The sequence below is a fragment of the Ambystoma mexicanum genome, chromosome 3p (assembly GCF_040938575.1).
Source record: "Ambystoma mexicanum isolate Mex_15411 chromosome 3p, UKY_AmexF1_1, whole genome shotgun sequence".
Taxonomy (NCBI): Eukaryota; Metazoa; Chordata; class Amphibia; order Caudata; family Ambystomatidae; genus Ambystoma; species Ambystoma mexicanum.
Genome location: NC_090925.1, coordinates 205955753 through 205974057, shown reverse-complemented (window position 1 = coordinate 205974057; position 18305 = coordinate 205955753). Strand labels below are relative to the sequence as shown.

The window sequence follows — 18305 nt, the reverse complement described above, 5'->3', positions numbered from 1 at the left end:
AAAGTCATTGCAACAGTGTATGGGCCGAAGCAGTGATGATCTTATTAGCCAAATACCTCAAAAGGGTGTGCTTACAGTTACAGTACTGGCCTTATTGGCCAAAGCCATCATGAGGATACAGTTGCATGAATTCACTGGCCTCATCATGGGTGTGCACTTCCAGTGCAGCCCTGGCTTCCTCCAGCAAACCCAACGCGTGTGTTGCTTGCAGTGGCAATAATGTAATGATTGGGCAAGACCACCATGAGTGAATACTTACCGTAGCATTACGTGGATTATTGGGTAAAGCCGCTGTGCGTTTGTATTTGTAGTGGCAATCCTGGCTACTGTGGGCACAGTCACCGTGAAAATGTGCTGGAAAACCCTTCTATGTCCTGTTGTGGAGCCGACATCTATTGGATATTTTCATGTGTAAATTGTAGGTCTTGTTATCCAATTGTTCACAGAAAGTATTCTGTGAAATGCCCAATGTGAGCCGTTCGTTTAAATAAATAAAAAAATGTCAGGGTGAGAATACCCCCCATGGTTGGCTTGTGTATCCTCCCTATACCCAAGAATCACGATTAAATGATTTAAGGGCCATAAATTGGGCCGAACTACCACTCCTATGCCACTTGTGACTCCTATCCCTGGCATGTATCCTGTAAAATACGGAAGCAATAGTTTTAGACTTCTTGGGGACTATTTCACCTGATTCTTGAGATTTTTTAAGGTCAAAGGCTGTTTCATGCCACTTCCCGGGAGGTCACGTGATCAAAGATTATGTGATGTCACGTCCTCTGATGTCATCAAGGGGAAGGGTCAAAGGACATGTAGTCTTACTGCGGGTAGACATACACCTTTGTTTAAATACGCAAGTGAAAAAGGGTCGAGAAATGTAGAGGCCTTCAGAAGCCTTCAGAAGCCTCTCCTATTCCAATGGTGGGGGAGAGAAAGATGGTAACAGCAGGGGTGGGCCTGCCTATAGGCAACTCTGGATATTTCCTGCGAGGCCTATGCACACTGGGCCTCTTGTGTGTGGTATGTCCACATTTTACCATAGGAAAATGGTTGGGCTTGCTGGAAATATGTAGTATGTGGGCACTTTGAAAATTATTTCCAGGGCCTCTTTTTGTTCCCAGTCCACCCATGGGTACCAGAGCTGAAGCGATACAAAGACGACTAGTATTGGAGTAAACTGCTTTTGTAGGTGAACCTGATCTTTAGGTCTGATCATGTGAACTGGATGTACAATGGCTCGGTAACAGAGGCGATTCAGAGGAGCTGGATGTCGCGCGTCACCAGCAGGCCATTACGTGTTTCCAGATCTCTTATGTGTCCAATTTTGCACATCGCTGGCCCCTGTGACGCAGCAGGGATGAAACAGGCAGAATGTTTGCTGTCTGTGATGAAATTACCTTGACTCTGCAGGAGTACAAGGGTGAGTATTAGTAAAATCCCTTACTCAGCTCCCGCACTTCTACAAACCAACAGTGACACCAATCATAAAGGTAAAACAAACAGAGTTAAGAGATAAACCTCCTTCACCTTTTTTGATAACTTGAGCCAAGGGTACACTATAATCTCAAGAGGGGGTGTGAACCAGTAGCAAACCAAACAGTAAATAACAACAGTCCAAAATAAAGGTTATGTCCAATCAAGGTTGTATACACATATATGTATCTTAATTAGACACACCAGCTGCAAGAAAACTAAAATAGGAAAAGTATACAAAACCTCACCACTGTGGAAAGAACAGAGAAAATGCAGGAGAGAGAATTCAGCACTCTGGGATAGAATATAGGGGTGAAAGGCAATTAATTCAACAATCACAATGTTCTTTGAAAAGGATATGTCATTGGGTGAAAAAGGTGCATAAGTGATCTCACCACTCTCTAGGGCCCAAGAGGCAGCAGGGGGGCAGTTATGGGTCAATAGCACCTTCTTGACGGTTCGACAGCGAGCCATGGTGCGGACGGATTGAGTTCAATTCGGGTTGTGGGGTGAAATCTAAGCCCAGCTCAGAAATGGTGATGTTAGACATGAGGCCTATTGAACCAAAAACAGGCCTAAAATCTAAAGGAAAGATGGGCCTGAATCAAAAGTGCGAAGATATGCGCAATGCATTTCAGCAAGGAAAATAAAGACCTGTGGCTGATAATGCCATTTTACTCAATCCATGGAGAGCTGCACTTTTACTTAAACAGACAATGCATACATTATCTTCAATGTAACACCAGATTGTGCTCCACCCATCTAAAGTGAAACCACGATCCTTGCATTTACAAGAAATCAAATTATTTCCTTTTTGTTTTTCCCTCATCCAAATGACGGTATGCAGAGAAAAATGCTCACTAGACTTTCACAGGTTGAACATGGTTTTCTCATATAACTGCCCTATACATATGGACAATCCAGAAGTGATACTCATGTATTTTGAAACTGTGAAATTAAAGAAATGCAGTACACATGGATAAGGCCCATGTGCCTTATAAATTGCCATGTAAATTGCAGTGTGTGTGAGTTTAAAAGGCCATTCTGTGCAGGGTACATGAGCCGGTCATTTCTCCAAAGATTAAACTTAACCTCCAAGACCTCTCCTGTGTTGTCCTGGAGAGAGGGGTCTGGTTGTCAACCATCAATCAGGGCCATTACTTAATACTATAGAAAGAAATATACTATTTAGATGTAAACCACGGTAAAAACAGATAAGGCCACGCTTGTTCTTCGGCAGAAGTGACCTTGAGGTCACAATTCCCATAAAATGTCCTTTAGAGTTGCTATCAGGGCCTCACAGGTCTTGAAGGAGGAGGCAGGCATAATTGTGAGCCAGCATCTGCCTAGTCACGTGCCTAAGGGTAAATGCAATTTAAGAGAAGAAACAAAAAAGCCTGCAGTTGAATTAATAGGAAAATACATATTATTGCATAAAAGGGGCAGCATAGATGCCACCACGTCATTCCAGACCTTTATTAAAGGTGACAGTAATCCACTTTGAACCATGCTAAAACAGGTTTTGTGTGATAAACATAACTAAAATTATTAATGAAAATTTGATTTGGGCCTTTCCTTGATTCCGAGAGATTTGAACATTGGTGTGAAGGTGAAGGAAATAATTAACATGAAAACTATGAAGTGGCATATTTTTCACTGATACAGCTTCTGAGTAAATGAAGAAAAAACGTATCTCTACATAGGAAGGGTGTGCTGACTTCAGATTAGCATCATCTGATTTGCTTTCAAATGTAGTTCTTAAAAATATATTCATACGTGTAAAGATTAAAAGAGTTAGGGTGCTTGCCATATTGATAGATTTCAGAGTTTTAAACAGGCCGACCCCACTGTCAAATTGGGATGACAAAGCTTTCTCCTCCCACAGCTGTCCTGACTCACTCCCCCATCTCCTTGTCCTAATAGCACACAGGTGGGAGGTGGGTAAAGAAAACCAAGCAATCCCTTTCACGGGAACCATGACAAATTGTGATGTCATTTGCCCTATAACTAGATCAGTTTGCATTAGAACTGGGTTTGTTCCACTTATTCCAGGAGGCAACCTGCTGCTGATCTCTTGCGAGAAACATCCCAGCAGAGAGGCCCAAATCTTGCATTGAAGACAGGATCCAGGAGACATAGAAGCTGACTGGGACCCCTTGGAGGATTTAGAGGAGACTCTCCTTGACTGACCCTTGCTGTCCCAGCAGTGCCCTGCTGTTCCCTGATGCCCATTCCAAGGCAACACCTGAAAGTAAAACTATCCCCAAAGCCATAGATTGCATAGGCCCTGCATTTTCAAGCATTATTTTAGTTATTTCCCCATAGCAAATATCCTGTTTGTCTGTGTAGATCCTTAGCATATTTAATTAAAGTAAATCAATTAATTCCCCTATAGAAATCACAGGATTTGTTTGTTGGCATTCAAAACCAACAAGCTCTTCCCAGTGTGTTTTGAACCGGAATAGACATACAGATCTGCCAAAAGAATTAATCCCAAAACCCTGTTTCCACGTAAGTGTGCAGAGTGCAAAACAAAAATCCCCATGGATCCCATTCATTTTAAATCAGAAGTGTGAAGCCTGGTAGTGCCTTTGCATGTGCAGGGTGCAAAACAAAATTGCCCCCTTGTTCCCATTGTGCTCTGACCAAAACCACAATGCCCTGCCTATTTTTTTTAGATGTGCCGAACAAATTTCCCATTGCTTTTCTTTCCCTCATATTGCATCTGTGATTAGAATCCCCCAAACAATTTTCCCATTGTGTTCCCACTCTCTGCCACTGGCCTTTTGTTCAGAGGGGTCAATTCTAATTGATATTTGGAAGGTGGGGGTTTCTGGGAGAAAAGTATCATAACCAAATCAGCAATCACTGTGTGTCTTGAATTGTTCTTTTTCTGTATTGATGGGAGATTTAAAAAGAAATAATTGTGACTGCATATCTCAGTGTTATTTCTGTGTTTGTGCCTTTACAGAAGTCATTTTTGTTCTTGGTGTTGCCACAGCATTGGTGGCTGATGTTAGTCTGTTTGTCAAATTAGTTTTAAATAAATTAATAAATCTATATTCTCAATACATAACGGCCCGATTCCTAGTCCATTGTGGCACCGGGTATTTGCTGGGGGTTGGGTGCGAGATGGGTTGGAGGCCTTACTAAACTGAACTTAACAAAACTAATAGTGCTTTATTGTGCGCTACATTCATTGGGGGTAAAGGAACTCCCTCAGTTGAGTGTGACCGCGTAATAAACTGCAACAGGGTTTGTGTTGGCCCAAGCAGCAAGCGGGTGTTGGACAGGGTCGGATGCAGTAGCTCACAGAGGTTCGAAGGTGATATTTGGTGATGCATGTTGAAGTGCCTAACACAATCTGTTCAGGGCCGAGCCGATTTCAGATGTGGAAACTGCTGGGCAGCAATGATGCACAATGGTTCAGAGGTTCAAGACGAAGGTCAGCAATGGTTAGAAGCAGTAAAGCTGCTGCTCTGGTGTGCAGTTCGTTGAGGCAGTGGTACACAGTCGAGCCCGGTCGAGACGTTCAGTACTGGCTGGTTCAAGTCCATGTGTGATACTAAAGCGTTTTGAGTTGGGTCTCGCAATGAGCGGTCGATTCTAGTCGAGCCGCTGGCAGGCTCTGCAAGGACATGATGCAGGATTGAGCTGGTTCGGGATTGCAAGCATAGTGGTTTGAATGTTCGATGGAGTGTCAAATGCAGCACCGGCTGGTCCTGGAATTCAAGATGCAGTGAACCTGGTTTGAAGGCAGTTTGACTGGGTAATGCAATTTAAAGCATGGGTCCTGGCTGTCCTGGCTCTCAGTAAGCTATGAGTCCACTCTGGGATCTCAGGGACAATTGTAGTCCTTTTTCCCGTGCGCCCAGGTGGGATGTGTTCCCACACAGTCAAAAGCCCTTCATCACAATGTGGTTCTGGGCAGCAGAAGGGCTGGCAAAGATGCAGGTTTTGTTCCAGCAGCAAGGGTGTCAATGTGCCCTGGCAGTGGGTAGGGCACAGAACTCTGCCTTGGACACCCAGTCTTCACCTGACTGGTGGAGGGCTCTAGAAAGTCAACTCTTCCAACCAAGGCCCAATGAATTATTTCTTAGGTGTTTGTTCCAAACTGAACCAGGGAAGGAGTAGGAGACCCCTTCTTTTAAAGCCAAAAGCCCACAGGCGTTTGCACTAAAGCTAGCCTGCCTTGGGGGACTAATAACTATTCTTGGATCAAGTGGGTCTTGCCTCCTGACATCACACCCAAAGTGATTTGCACTGCAGGAAGTTGGCTTCGGAGGTAGCAAAGAAAGATAAAGGTTGAGAGAAACACGATGGTGGAACCTTCCTCTAGCTGTAAGGAGCTCCCTCTCTCTACACTAACCCCACCCACTTTCCTTCTCAATAGAATAAAAAGCCTCTTTGGCATGCAGGACCCTGGTGTGAGGAGACGCCGTTTGTGTATGGGTGTTCTCTTTGATCCCTGTTCTCAGCACCGCATTCTGTGGAGTGGCTGTCTCTCTGCGATGGTGTTATCTGCCCTCACAAAGGAACGAGAGGCAACCCCCAAGGCTGCAATCTTGCTAGCAGAAGAAAAAGCAGCCTTGCTTGGGGTATACACATACGTCCAGATTCATGGAATTTTTTGCACGGTCCAAAGTGACTTTGCACTGCTGAAAAGTGACTTTGCACTGCCGACACAAGCCCTGATTCATGGAACTGTGCAAAGTGTATTTTTGCGTTGCAAAGTCAGTGCAAAGTCATGTTTGCAGTACAAAATGAACTTTTCACTGACTTTTCACTGCAAAAATGCACTTTGCATAGTTCCATGAATCAGAGTTTGTGGCGACAGTGCAAAGTCACTTTTCAAGTGCAAAGTCACCTTGAACCGTGCAACAAAATTCCATGAACCGGGCCCATAACCTTTCCGCAGGTGAGCTGGCTCACAGGATTGACACGTGTGTGAGATAAATTGGACGTGGTTGTAATAATTATGAGACAAATCACCTATGGCTTTTATTTACAGTTAAAAACAGCAGAAGAGTAAACTCACAATTAGGGGGTTCGGGACAGAGGAGCATATTTTAAATGCAGTCCCTGTGCTATAGTGACTTGGGTTGTCACTGCAGCTGTCAAGAGGGCTCCTGTGCCCTGAACTGGATCTGTGCCACGGTAGAGCAGAGGCTGCAGATCAGGATACTGATGCAGCTGGGCACAGCTGGGTACTGTGCTTTTGGGATGGGGTTTTGTGCAGAGGGGGCTCTGGCTACCCTCTCTGAAGAAGAATTGCATGGATCATTTTATGGATAAATACAGTTGAAAAGCCAGGGCTTCTACAGCTTTGCCGGATGCCAACCCTTTACATGGCCAGAGCATACATGATTCGATTGCCCAATGAGCAGCCCCTGCACCCCCCGTAGTAGTCCCCGTGATATCATGGCTGGGAATAAAAGGCAGCCGCCTCGTGCATGTGTCCGGTGACGGCAGAGGTCCCTTGAAGGTTACCCAGAAGGGACTGTGTGAGCCTCCTAGCAAATCCCTCCATGTACAGACCTCTAATAGGATTCCTTCTGGACGTCACCATGGCCTGCGGCTATTTATAGGAAAGGGAGACAGCCTGCGGCCGCGACGCAAGCAATGTTCACCGGGGCCCTGGATTGTCCAGCAGTGCCGAGAGACCGGGGCCCTTTGGATTCTAGGCGCCCTCCTCTTCCAGCCTCTTATTGCAAAGTTTACTTGGGCACGTAGGATGCATATAACATATGCGACGCAGTCAAAATCGCACCACAACATTATGGAAGATCACTTAAAATTGGATACAAATAAAGTTTGTTAATGAAGTCTAAATCTAAAAAGTAGAGGGCAAAAACAACAGGACCATTTTTAATCCAAGAAATACATCAAATAGATCCACAATGAAAAGTAACAACAGGCCCGGGCAGGAGCAGTGTAGTTTGGCGAAGGTGAGAATTGCGCAGGGGGACTTCAAGGGTGTGCCTCCGCCTCCACTTGGAAATATAGGGGTGGCAATTAGATTCGAGGAGTCTAGGGACAGCTCTGGTGCTACCAGATCCCTAAGAAATGAAGAAATGAAGAAATGAAATGAACTGCACACATTTGGAGGCTGGCTCATCCTTATCGCAGGTGAAGCGCTTAGAAGCTGGAGCAGTTTGCCATGAAATATTACATAACTAACCAATAATAATAATGGCTTCTTTTTTTAGAACAAGACCAGTAAAATAACAATGTTGTTTATTTGTACTTACTTCATTTAAAATGTCTCAGTTTTACTGTTTTCTTTTACTTAAACGCAAATTTTGAAATCTCTGTTTTTATCACTTCATTTTTAATCGGCGCTATTATTTTTCGGATTCATTGTTTTTTTTTGCATTGAAACATATATTCTATGTATGTGCACAATAAATCAACAGAATTAGCCCGCATCCATACCTTGAAAGGGCAGTCAGAGACAAGCCACTGTGCAGAGGGCTGGCCATTGGGCCGGATTTCCCTGGATCCTCGATCGGGCAAAACATGGTGGCTTCCCACATACAAGACATCCATTTGCCCGCTTCAAGTGTTTGCATGTTTTTGATTTGCTTTAAACATTGCATTCAAACCCATTGGTTGGAACCAGGGTGGAGGCACTGACCCACAAGACCACTTGATCGTCGATCTGGCCAGGATGCCAGTGAAATTGCTTGCTAGGTGTGGACGCTGCAGAAAATATTTAGGTGCACATTGGATGGTTTAAAAGGTGTGCACCTTTTATACTTTGCTTGCAACATTATAGGAAACACTCCTCTTATCTTGGGTTGTTTTTCTGGTGGCCTTGAAAGGCACATTTTTTTTTGTTAGGGGCTGAGAAAAATCTCCTGAGCCACCCATCACTGTCGCAAGCGCTGGCCAATGGGCCGGCTTTCGCCAGATCTGACATCCGGCAGCAGATGTGTGGCCGGATCTTGGGATTCGGCCAACCTCCACCCATAAACTGCGTTTAAAAGAAGAATAAATAAATAAATTTAAAAAGCGCTTGCTACGCTAAGGTATGGAGTGGGGGCAAGCCGCAAACAGCACGTTGGCGCCATGAGCGCTCTTCTGGTTCCGCCCCCTGCCCATGTTACAGGCAGCATGCGCCCTCAGCCAAGGCAGACCCTCAGCGAATCTGCCGGCTCCCCTCGGTGACCTAATCTGCTCTGTGCGTGTGCACAGTGTGCTCGCACAGAGCAGATTACATCACTGAGGCATCCCCCACCCCGCCCCCCTTGGCCAACGGTCATAGTCCTGTGTGACTGAGCAGAAAGCAGAATCCATTTGGAAAACGCAATATCACCGAGCCCCCAGCTTCGCGGACTCGGGGATAATTTCCTTTACCGAATGAATTCTGGTATTTGGAGTTTGGGAATTTCAAAATGCATTTTGACATAGAGGGTGCATGCTGTGATGGCTTGAAGAGTACACACACCATAGTAAGGTATCCTTACTATGGTGTGTGTACTTTTCAAGCAATAAAAGAAAATGCGTCATCTTTAAACTCTTATCTTGAACAGTTCCATTCAACTGCCAGCTCCACCCCCCCCCCATAAACCCTGCCCCTCCTCCAAACTCTGCCACCACACAGGCCCATCGGATCCCGCTCCACATTTTTTCCATTTCCACCACTGCCCGTCGCTGGTGGGATCCCACAGTACATCATTTCCATTTCCAGCCCTGTCTAGGCGAAGCAGCCATCCATGCTCTCTGTCACGCTGCTAGCCCGGCACCCCAGAGATGCCAGCAGTACCGATAGGCCAAAGGTGTGGGCACGGCAGGCACTGAAAGCGTCACTAAGACTAGCGGGGGCATGGGCCCGGCTGAACAGCCTTGAATGGAGTCATGCATTCCCCACACCAAGTAGTTAAGCACATCCAGTGATAATGTTGCTGTGTGAAAATGGCCGCCAAGTGGCAACATTTCCCTAAAAATTCACCCTTCAATCAAACAGGATTGGAGGTGGTAATATAGAATAATACCCTTCCTGGAATATTTGGGGAAAGAATTTTAGGGGTCAGGAGAAGAAAGTCGCCTTCCTGGCAACTTTTTCATGGCGGAATGATCACATGGAATCACGAGAAGCCAGTAAGAAAGCCCCGTCTGCAGGCACACCACAGGAACCACGAGAAGCCAGTAAGAAAGCCCCGTCTGCAGACACACCACAGGAACCACGAGAAGCCAGTAAGAAAGCCCCGTCTGCAGGCACACCACAGGAACCACGAGAAGCCAGTAAGAAAGCCCCGTCTGCAGACACACCACAGGAACCACGAGAAGCCAGTAAGAAAGCCCTTTCTAGTGACACACCACAGGAACCGTGAGAAGCCAGTAAGAAAGCCCCATCTACAGACACACCACAGGAACCACTATAAGCCAGTAAGTAAGCCCTGTCTACAGACAAACCACAGCAACCACGAGGGGCCAGTAAGAAAGCCCCGTCTACAGACACACCACAGGAACCACGAGAAGCCAGTAAGAAAATCCTGTCTAGTGACACACCACAGGAACCACGAGAAGCCAGTATGAAAGCCCCATCTTCAGACACACCACAGGAACCATGAGAAGCCATTAAGAAAGCCCCGTCTAGTGACACACCACAGGAACCACGAGAAACCATTAAGAAAGCCCTGTCTAGTGACACACCACAGGAACCATGAGAAGCCAGTAAGAAAGCCCCGTCTACAGACACACCACAGGGACCACTACAAGCCAGTAAGAACGCCCTGTCTACAGACACACCACAGCAACCACGAGGGGCCAGTAAGAAAGCCCCATCTACAGACACACCACAGGAACCACGAGAAGCCAGTAAGAAAGTCCTGTCTAGTGACACACCACAGGAACCACGGGAACCCAGTAAGAAAGCCCTGTCTAGTGACACACCACAGGAACCACGAGAAGCCAGTAAGAAAGCCCTGTCTAGGGACACACCACAGGAACCACGAGAAGCCAGTAAGAAAGCCCTGTCTAGTGACACACCACAGGAACCATGAGAAGCCAGTAAGAAAGTCCTGTCTACAGACACACCACAGCTCTTAGAGCTGGGCACTAAGAGGGAACCCAGTAGTTTTCCAGCTGTTCCAATTCTGAATCCTCTCGGCTGAGCGAGAGGGGAGAGACATGTGCGTCATCTCCATCGCAGAAGATGTCCTCACTAAGTGATGCTCACAGCATGGAGGGAAAGATGGGGAGCTATGCCCCTAAGGTTAAACTATTGGCATGCAAAGTTTAAATAGAAGAGAGATGGGATGTGAGGAGTGGCACATGAGTGGCATATGGTCTGTCTGTGTCGTTTGGTTATTTACTTACCTATTGATTGCCCATGGCCGTTGTAGTGCCTATGGCCATTATATCCACCACCTGCCCACCCCGATCTCCCTCCGACCTAAAACACACACCATGGAATCTCTATGCATTTAAGGGGGTGTCAATGTTATTTCTTCTCAATATCCTGGCAACGGCATAATAGCAGTTTTACACCAGCTCCAGTTGTAATAAAAAGATCTTAAAGAAGTGTGTCTTCGTCACTTGATTTATAGACAGCATGTGTTTCCTCGCACCTGTTCAATGCACCGTAGTTCCTGACAAAAACAGGCATTGACACAGTTCACAGTTTGGCTCTTGTATAGGCATTAGATGGGCATTTGCTAAGCAATGCCATAATAAGCCAGGGTAAAAACACCATTTGCCAGCTGTTGTTAGTTTGTAGCCAGGTGGTCCCATGGTGGCAGTGACTGGAAATCGCCTTTCCTATGCCTACACAAACGCTAAGCCTGTTTGCTTTGCCAATGCTGTAGACATTGACAAATATCCACCCCAAAGCACTGGAGAAGTGACACATGCTCATCAAATCGCAGGTTGTTTTAAATGAACACGTGTCCACCCTGACGCTCTACCCACCAAAGGAAAGTACAGGCTCCGCACCTGACACTGTAGATCCCCAGGTCCCTGATCTCCACGCCTCTTGCATGAGCTCAGGACTCTGCAGGCACATGTCTGCATCCAGGAGAGGCCAGGGGGGGGAGAGTAGAGGGGCCTGTGGGGAAAGGGGGGAGAGGGGGAGAACTACAGGCCCGGTGTCTCTCTGCCCTCCTCTCACTGTGCTCCCCAAGTTCTAACTCACTGTCCCACCCTGTATCGTTTTACTACCGCACCTAATTCCTCTTACACCCTCAGTACCCTCCACTTTGTACCCATTCTCCTTGTTGTTCCTTTTCTGTACTGGAATACTGTGGAATGGAAAGCTACTTACGCAGCATTAGCCCAAGCATTTCCTTCAAACACTTTCCTCTTTTTGTATTGTAGCCACATACTGGAAACGTATGGCTTACATTGCAGAAGCTGCACAGGTCACCAGTACGTGCTGATGCCCAGCTGTACAGAGGCGTAGAACCCTAGTCCCTAGTTTGCTACTATAGCAATCATCCCCTTGTCGGGAGGGGGCAGGGGGGGCAGACATGGGCGGTAACGGCCTGCCTGTGGCGAATCAACTTTCAGGCACCAGTGGTCCAGGGATGAATATCGGCTTCTTAACCATCAATCAGCCTCACACCTCTAGTACACCAGAAAGGATCTGAACAGATTGGGAGCACAAGTCAATTATAAACCTCCTAGTCCAATTTTGGTAACGTGGACGGAACGGCAGGCTTATCTCTGCAAGGTGGCGGATCGTTGGTTAGTTGCAACACAGTGAAAATACAATTATTACCCAATGATAAAAGGGACTGTCCAGTCATGGTTGCATAAAAATATCTACTTTATTATTATTACAATAGACATTTCTAGCACACTACAAAATACAACCCACCCTGTAAAGGAACACAGAGGACAGACAGTTTCACGAAGGAAAGGGATGCACTCTCGATGCTGACAGGAGGATAGTCGGTTAAGCAATCAGTCTTAATTGTTCAAGGTTATTTGGTTTCAGCACCAAGGGAGCAAGGGGTAGTAAATGTCACTAGGGGCCCTCAGAGAAGGACCAGGGGGACAGATCCACAATGTACCCGGTGCTTGATATGATCTTGATTATCCACAGCGTCGAGTCGGTTCCAGGACGCTTTGCAGCTCCTGCAACAGAGTTCAAGACGGGAGACAGCTGCGAGTATCAGGCGGCAAGCAGTTCAGCAAGCGAGGCTGGATTGATGGCTTCAGGCTGGCCTACACGGCGGCTGAGGGTCAAGAATCGTTGTCTCTGTGCTGGTTGGCGGATCTGGATTGCTGGTTTGAGGTCTTGACTGCCTCAAAGATTTCCTTAAAAGATGGACACTGGTGGATACTTGTTGTGGCACTCCTCCTAGCTTCTTTGTTGGGCACATGTTGGGCACATGTCGTCCTTTAAGGCGCATGCCCAAAGCTGAGGAAAGTGTTTGCAGGCAACGGCCTTGTCCTTTTGTCAAAGACTCTCTGGCACTTCCTGCCTAGGAAGCTTGTTTGCAGAACCTAGCAGAGCACGCTGTGTGCTGTCTGGGTCCCGGTTCTGAAGCTGCTGGATGGGTCCTCTGAGGTTAGTATGTATCTCCATCTGTTCCCTGGGAGATGTTTAGGGGAGGAATCTTGCTTCCATCTAGGAAGTCCTGGCCTACCTTCACTGGTGGAAGCTGTACGGCAGACTGTACCTTCAGCCAGGATCCAAATTGGTCCTTCTTCTTACTCCTTTTGAAGTTGTCAGATGATCTGCTATGGGAGGGCCTCAGCCCTCTTTTAAAGCCAAATGGGCCCCAGTGATTGGTGCAGGCTAGGTCTACCTTAATGAACCAATCCTGGGTCCCCACTAACCATCTTCTGTTATGCGTGAGGTCATAACCAGAGAGCTTCGCAACAGAAAAGGTAAAGGGGTCACAACATGTGCTACTAAATCCCACCATCTTCCTGTCTGTTGTGGATCAAAGTGTCTCTCTGGTTAATTGAGTTCTCTATGGCGCAGGTCTCCCTTAAGATTTGTGGCGAGAACAGACTTTGTGTCTCCATCAAATCATATACTTCTTCTCACTGAAAGGGCATCCCCCTGCAGGGGTTGCCTACTATAAAAAGTTGTCCCATACATGCCATTCACTGGCCTTCATACTAAGGGGTGGGGGCTGACTTTAGGTAGACACAGATGCATATCAAAAAGTTGTTGGGTTTCCTGTCCCCTTTGTCATCTTTGCGATCCTCTCACAGGCCTGCTTCATTTGACTCTCATCAGTATGCGCTGCCACCAGCAGACTGGCAATGGGCAGGACAGATCCATGGAGCCTTTGATATTTTATAAGGCTGGAAATGGCAGGAGGAGGGTGTTTCCCTTCTCCTCTTGATGGTTTCATGTACTTCTGGCTGTCACATTCCAACTAAATATGGCAGGGAGGACTGCGCCTCTAGGCTGTGTCCCCCCAGAGTACACAGATCTATGTGTCTCTTGTGCAGTGAAAATAGGGAAATGTGTGCTGTTTAGCCCCACACATTTTCCGAGGATGGATCTTTGTTCCAGTTTGAGATTCAGGCATGCAGTAAAGTGATGTGGTACACCTGCCTGCATTTTATGTTATGTAAAAGGATATTTATACTGCCCCTATCACCACTGGAGTGCTCCCCTGGCGCTCTCTGGCAACTTTTCCTCTACATGGCAGTTTTTACTTGGTGAAATCTGGGGAAAACTTTAACTAAAGCGGTCATTTGGAAATAGTTTTTTCTTTTGTGTTACTGCATGTTAGGCAATAATTGATGTAGTAACCCTGTGGGAGAATACACAACACTTGTCCTTTTGGTATTAAGTAACCCACCTTTTGGTATAGGTCTGTACTACACAAGTTGGTAGTGTGGCTGAGCCGCCAGACTTATCTCAAGAAGGCCAAATGTGAGCTGTAGCAATGAAATCCACAAATACAAGTAGTCAAGAACACTTATACTCAAGGTTTTTGTTATAAATAGTTATTTATTTATTTAGAAGTAGTTTTTAAATAAGCATTCTTTAAAAGGGGCAATATATGTAACAATAAATTATACTTTTCCAGGATCAATACAAAGCTAGTAGATACTCTTTAGCGATGCTTCTTACACACTTCCTACTCCCCGAGGTGACTTTACTAACTAGGACTGTAATGGCATTTATATATCACTAGTACACTTTGTAGATTCTGAGGTTTGCAGAAAGGAATGGTTAAGGGAAGGAAAAAGGTTGAACAGGTTCTCAGATCATTTGAGCACTTAAATCTTCCAATGAAGACTAGACAAAAACCTTTCCCAGCAATAATAGTTAAAAACCAAGTTATCACCTATGAGGGACAGTAAATATCAAAGTCAAATGGACTAGAAGAGTCTGCAGGGAGCCAGGACAGCCAATGTCAATTGGAGCACAGTCTATGGAGCTGAGGCACTTCTTAGATAGCAAAGTCTTGCACAAAATCATTGTAGGGTCACAAGCTGTTACACGTGTGAAGGGTAGAGCTGAAATCAACTCTAGCAAAGTAGCTATTGCAAGTCTCAACTGAAAAGAGCAAAGCAACACACACTGAGGAAAGTACCCCAAGTCAGAACAGTATCTTTGGTTAGAAGAAGAGCAGTCCAGCTGGCTTCTGTCTGGTTGCAGTGATACAGATCCTGCGTTCCTGGGCCTCAGTCATGGGGACAAAGGGAAGACATCTGGAGGACTCCTGCAGCAGCAACTCGGAGGTCAGCGGCAGCTACGGGGTCTTTTCAGATCAGCTGCACTTTGCGGTTTCGTTTCAGTGCTCGGTAAACAGCACCCCTGCGGATTTTGGACACTGGTTGGGCTTCCTTCACTCCTTGAGTCCTGCACTCTGGTGGGGGGACTCGAGCTCTGGTCGTCCTGCTTCTGGAGGGTCCTGGGGAGACTCCTAGAGCTTCTGGCCAGATTGCAGACATTGCACTCAATTATGGATTTCTCGACCCTTGGCCCTCGGTTCCTGCAGCAGCAAAGAAGTAGAGGCAATCGGGGAAGATGGTGCAGTGGAGTTCGTCTCAGGGTTAGTTGATCCCACTAACCCAAGAGAAGAAGTCGTCCCTTACGAAGGTTCTCTTGTCCATCAGAAAAAGGAGTTTCAGCACAGCAGCAGGGCTTCACCGAGCAATTCAAAAGTCCAGGAGGATGCAGCAAACTTCGTTAACGGTTACTTCGGCAGGTCGTTCTTCTCAGTGGTCGGCTCTGCTTCTAGTCCCAAAACCCTCACCTTTTAAGCAGGTTTCTCCCATTCATGCACAGCCTAGCTGTCACTCAAACAGGACAGCCAGCCAATCACGACTGGGTGCATTCAGGCATTCCTAAAGACAAAGGACAGGGGAGTTTCAGGAACCTCCCTCACTTCCTGCCCTTCCAGACACACTGGAGGCAGAGGCGGGTTTCCGTACTTCAGCCCACCAAAGGCAAAAGGAGCAAAGGGCTCAGACCTGGCTTGGCACACAGAGTAAAACCCAAGAAAGACCTTACAAACAGAAAGTGGCAAAAAAAGAAGACCATGGCCATTTTGACAAAATAATCACCCATGGGTGCCATATGTCAGCTGAGGATTCAGCCCCCGGCAAAAAAGCACAATGGTAGGACAATTAAACCACTGACACTAGCCATTTAAAGTAGTGAGGTTAACATACACATTTTTACATAAGCAGGTAGGATAAGGGACCACTAAGTAACCCCCCCAGCACTCCACATAAGATGGTGTGTGCTGGACTTACACAGAGAAAAGGTAAGTAACGTCAATTTCAGTTTACTGTTCTTGGGAACAGTAGTTCACACAAGAAAATGTATTTAAACCTTATGATAAATCTAAAGGGTTTCTCTGTGACACTGCACTGAAGGTGTTGTGTCACCATACAAAAGGTAGATGCCTATGGAGTTTGTCAGACTCCAATAACAAAGGAAACACATAATCCAAATCAGATGACAACACAGAGAGTGAGAAAAAGGGCTCACTCACCCCAGGGTTAAAATTAAAAAGTCCAGCAAAAGAGCTGGGGGTCTCTAAGGTTGAAGGGAGTTAGCACAGAAATGAGAATTCTCCCTAACACTGCACTAAAAGATGTTCATGTCACACCAGACAAGCTGGTAGGAATGCAGAAATGAGTTGCCAGCCTTCTGAACCCAGGTCTGAATATCTCAGGATCACGTACCGTGCATTCGAAATTAGGCCACACATTTAGGTAATAAAATTATGTTTAGAATGTCTTTGTTAAGAAATTTTATTCTGACCAGAAGAATCACTAAGGGGAAAACAGGCGCTTCTATGCGCTATGCCCAGGCTTGTACCACAACCTAGCTCAGAGGCGTTTCAGTCGTAAAGCTGAAACAGGCAAAGTCAGTAAGATACCCTTTTCACTACGATGAAAATAGCCTGAGCGGATGGCAGGCAACACTCCACAGAGGTGCAAGTCAGTATCGGAAACATCCAGGCAACATTCCACAGAGGTGCGAGTCAGTAGTGGAAATATCCAGGCAATATTCCACAGAGGTGCGAGTCAGTAGTGGAAATATCCAGGCAACATTCCACAGAGGTGCGAGTCAGTAGTGGAAATATCCAGGCAACATCAGTAGCGGAAACGTCCAGGCAACACACCACAGAGGTGCGAGTCAGTAGCGGAAACATCCAAACAACAATAGTGCAGATAGGACCAAAAGAAGAGGAGCTTATCTCAACACAAACAACAATCAAAAGCACCCTGCGGGAAAGAAAAATAGGCAGCACGATGTCAAAAGGAAAATAAAGCAAAAATGGTTGCTTGAAATGTCTAGCTTAAAGTATGAAAAGGAGAATTCGGCAGTCTCTATGTCTCAGGGTAAAGGCCAGGGTGTTGCAGGACCTAGGATGCCTGGGAAAGGAACCACAGTCCACCAGTGTGTTGCCTTTGTCTATTCTGAAGGCTTGACTGCATGAAACAGGTCTTCTTGGCACTTCTCTGTCTAGCAGAAGCTAAAGGTCCGGTGCCACTGGCTTTCTGGGCGTGCCAGTGCTTAGAATGTTGACTTCGTCTATTCTGAAGGTTTGACTACATGAAACAGGTCTTCTTGGCACTTCTCTGTCTAGCAGAAGCTAAAGGTCCGGTGCCACTGGCTTTCTGGGCGTGCCAGTGCTTAGAATGTTGACTTCGTCTATTCTGAAGGTTTGACTACATGAAACAGGTCTTCTTGGCACTTCTCTGTCTAGCAGAAGCTAAAGGTCCGGTGCCACTGGCTTTCTGGGCGCGCCAGTGCTTAGAATGTGACCGAGTGTATGATGAGAGGCTGAGCAACAGCAGTGCCACAATGATTGCCCCCACAAAGAGTACTGGGGGTTTGCTGAGAGCACATTTCACAGCTGGAACTCTCTTCTGCATGTTCATTACAGGGGGGTGTACCGTGAGTAACCAGCGGGTGCACTCTCTCCACTCTTGGTACTTTGATGTCCTGATGGTCAGTGCACACAGGCTCCAGAAGTGTCCCTTATGTTCCTCAGGGACGTTAAGAGAAGGGTCCTCCTTCCTTCCCAAATCACCTGTCTTCAACCCTATAGAAAAGGACTTTGAATTGTCAACAACACAAATAAAACAAGAGTGGGGGGTTCCACTATGGTTATAGGGTAATCATTACAGGGATTGTTGGCTTCCATGCATCCTGCTAGATTTTAATAGGGAGACTTCCTGGAAAGGATCCCACCCTATTCTGCAGAAATTCCTGGAGGCCTCGGGTCCCAGTGGAGTCGCCGCGTGCCTGAGCAAAGCACGGAGGGATCATCAAAGATGGTGGAAAGGATCGTCCAGGGGTCAGAGCGCACTTCCTGTTTTAGCTCCGCCCATGCCCTGCCATCTTGGGAACAAAGGGCCTCTACCTTCATCCCCCTTCTCATACCCGG

At 46.5% G+C, this 18305-nt stretch overlaps 1 protein-coding gene across 1 annotated transcript; it reads left to right on the top strand.

The window, feature by feature from the left end:
- The first annotated feature begins 9549 nt into the window (after positions 1-9549).
- Positions 9550-10014, top strand: LOC138579864 (uncharacterized). Its single transcript, XM_069650092.1, has one exon. It carries the CDS (start codon positions 9550-9552, stop codon positions 10012-10014), a length of 465 nt encoding a protein of 154 aa, XP_069506193.1.
- The last annotated feature ends 8291 nt before the right edge of the window (positions 10015-18305 follow it).

Bases quoted from the DNA above. Each gene is read 5' to 3' on its own strand.
- LOC138579864 (XM_069650092.1), top strand. From the start codon at position 9,550: ATGATCACATGGAATCACGAGAAGCCAGTAAGAAAGCCCCGTCTGCAG.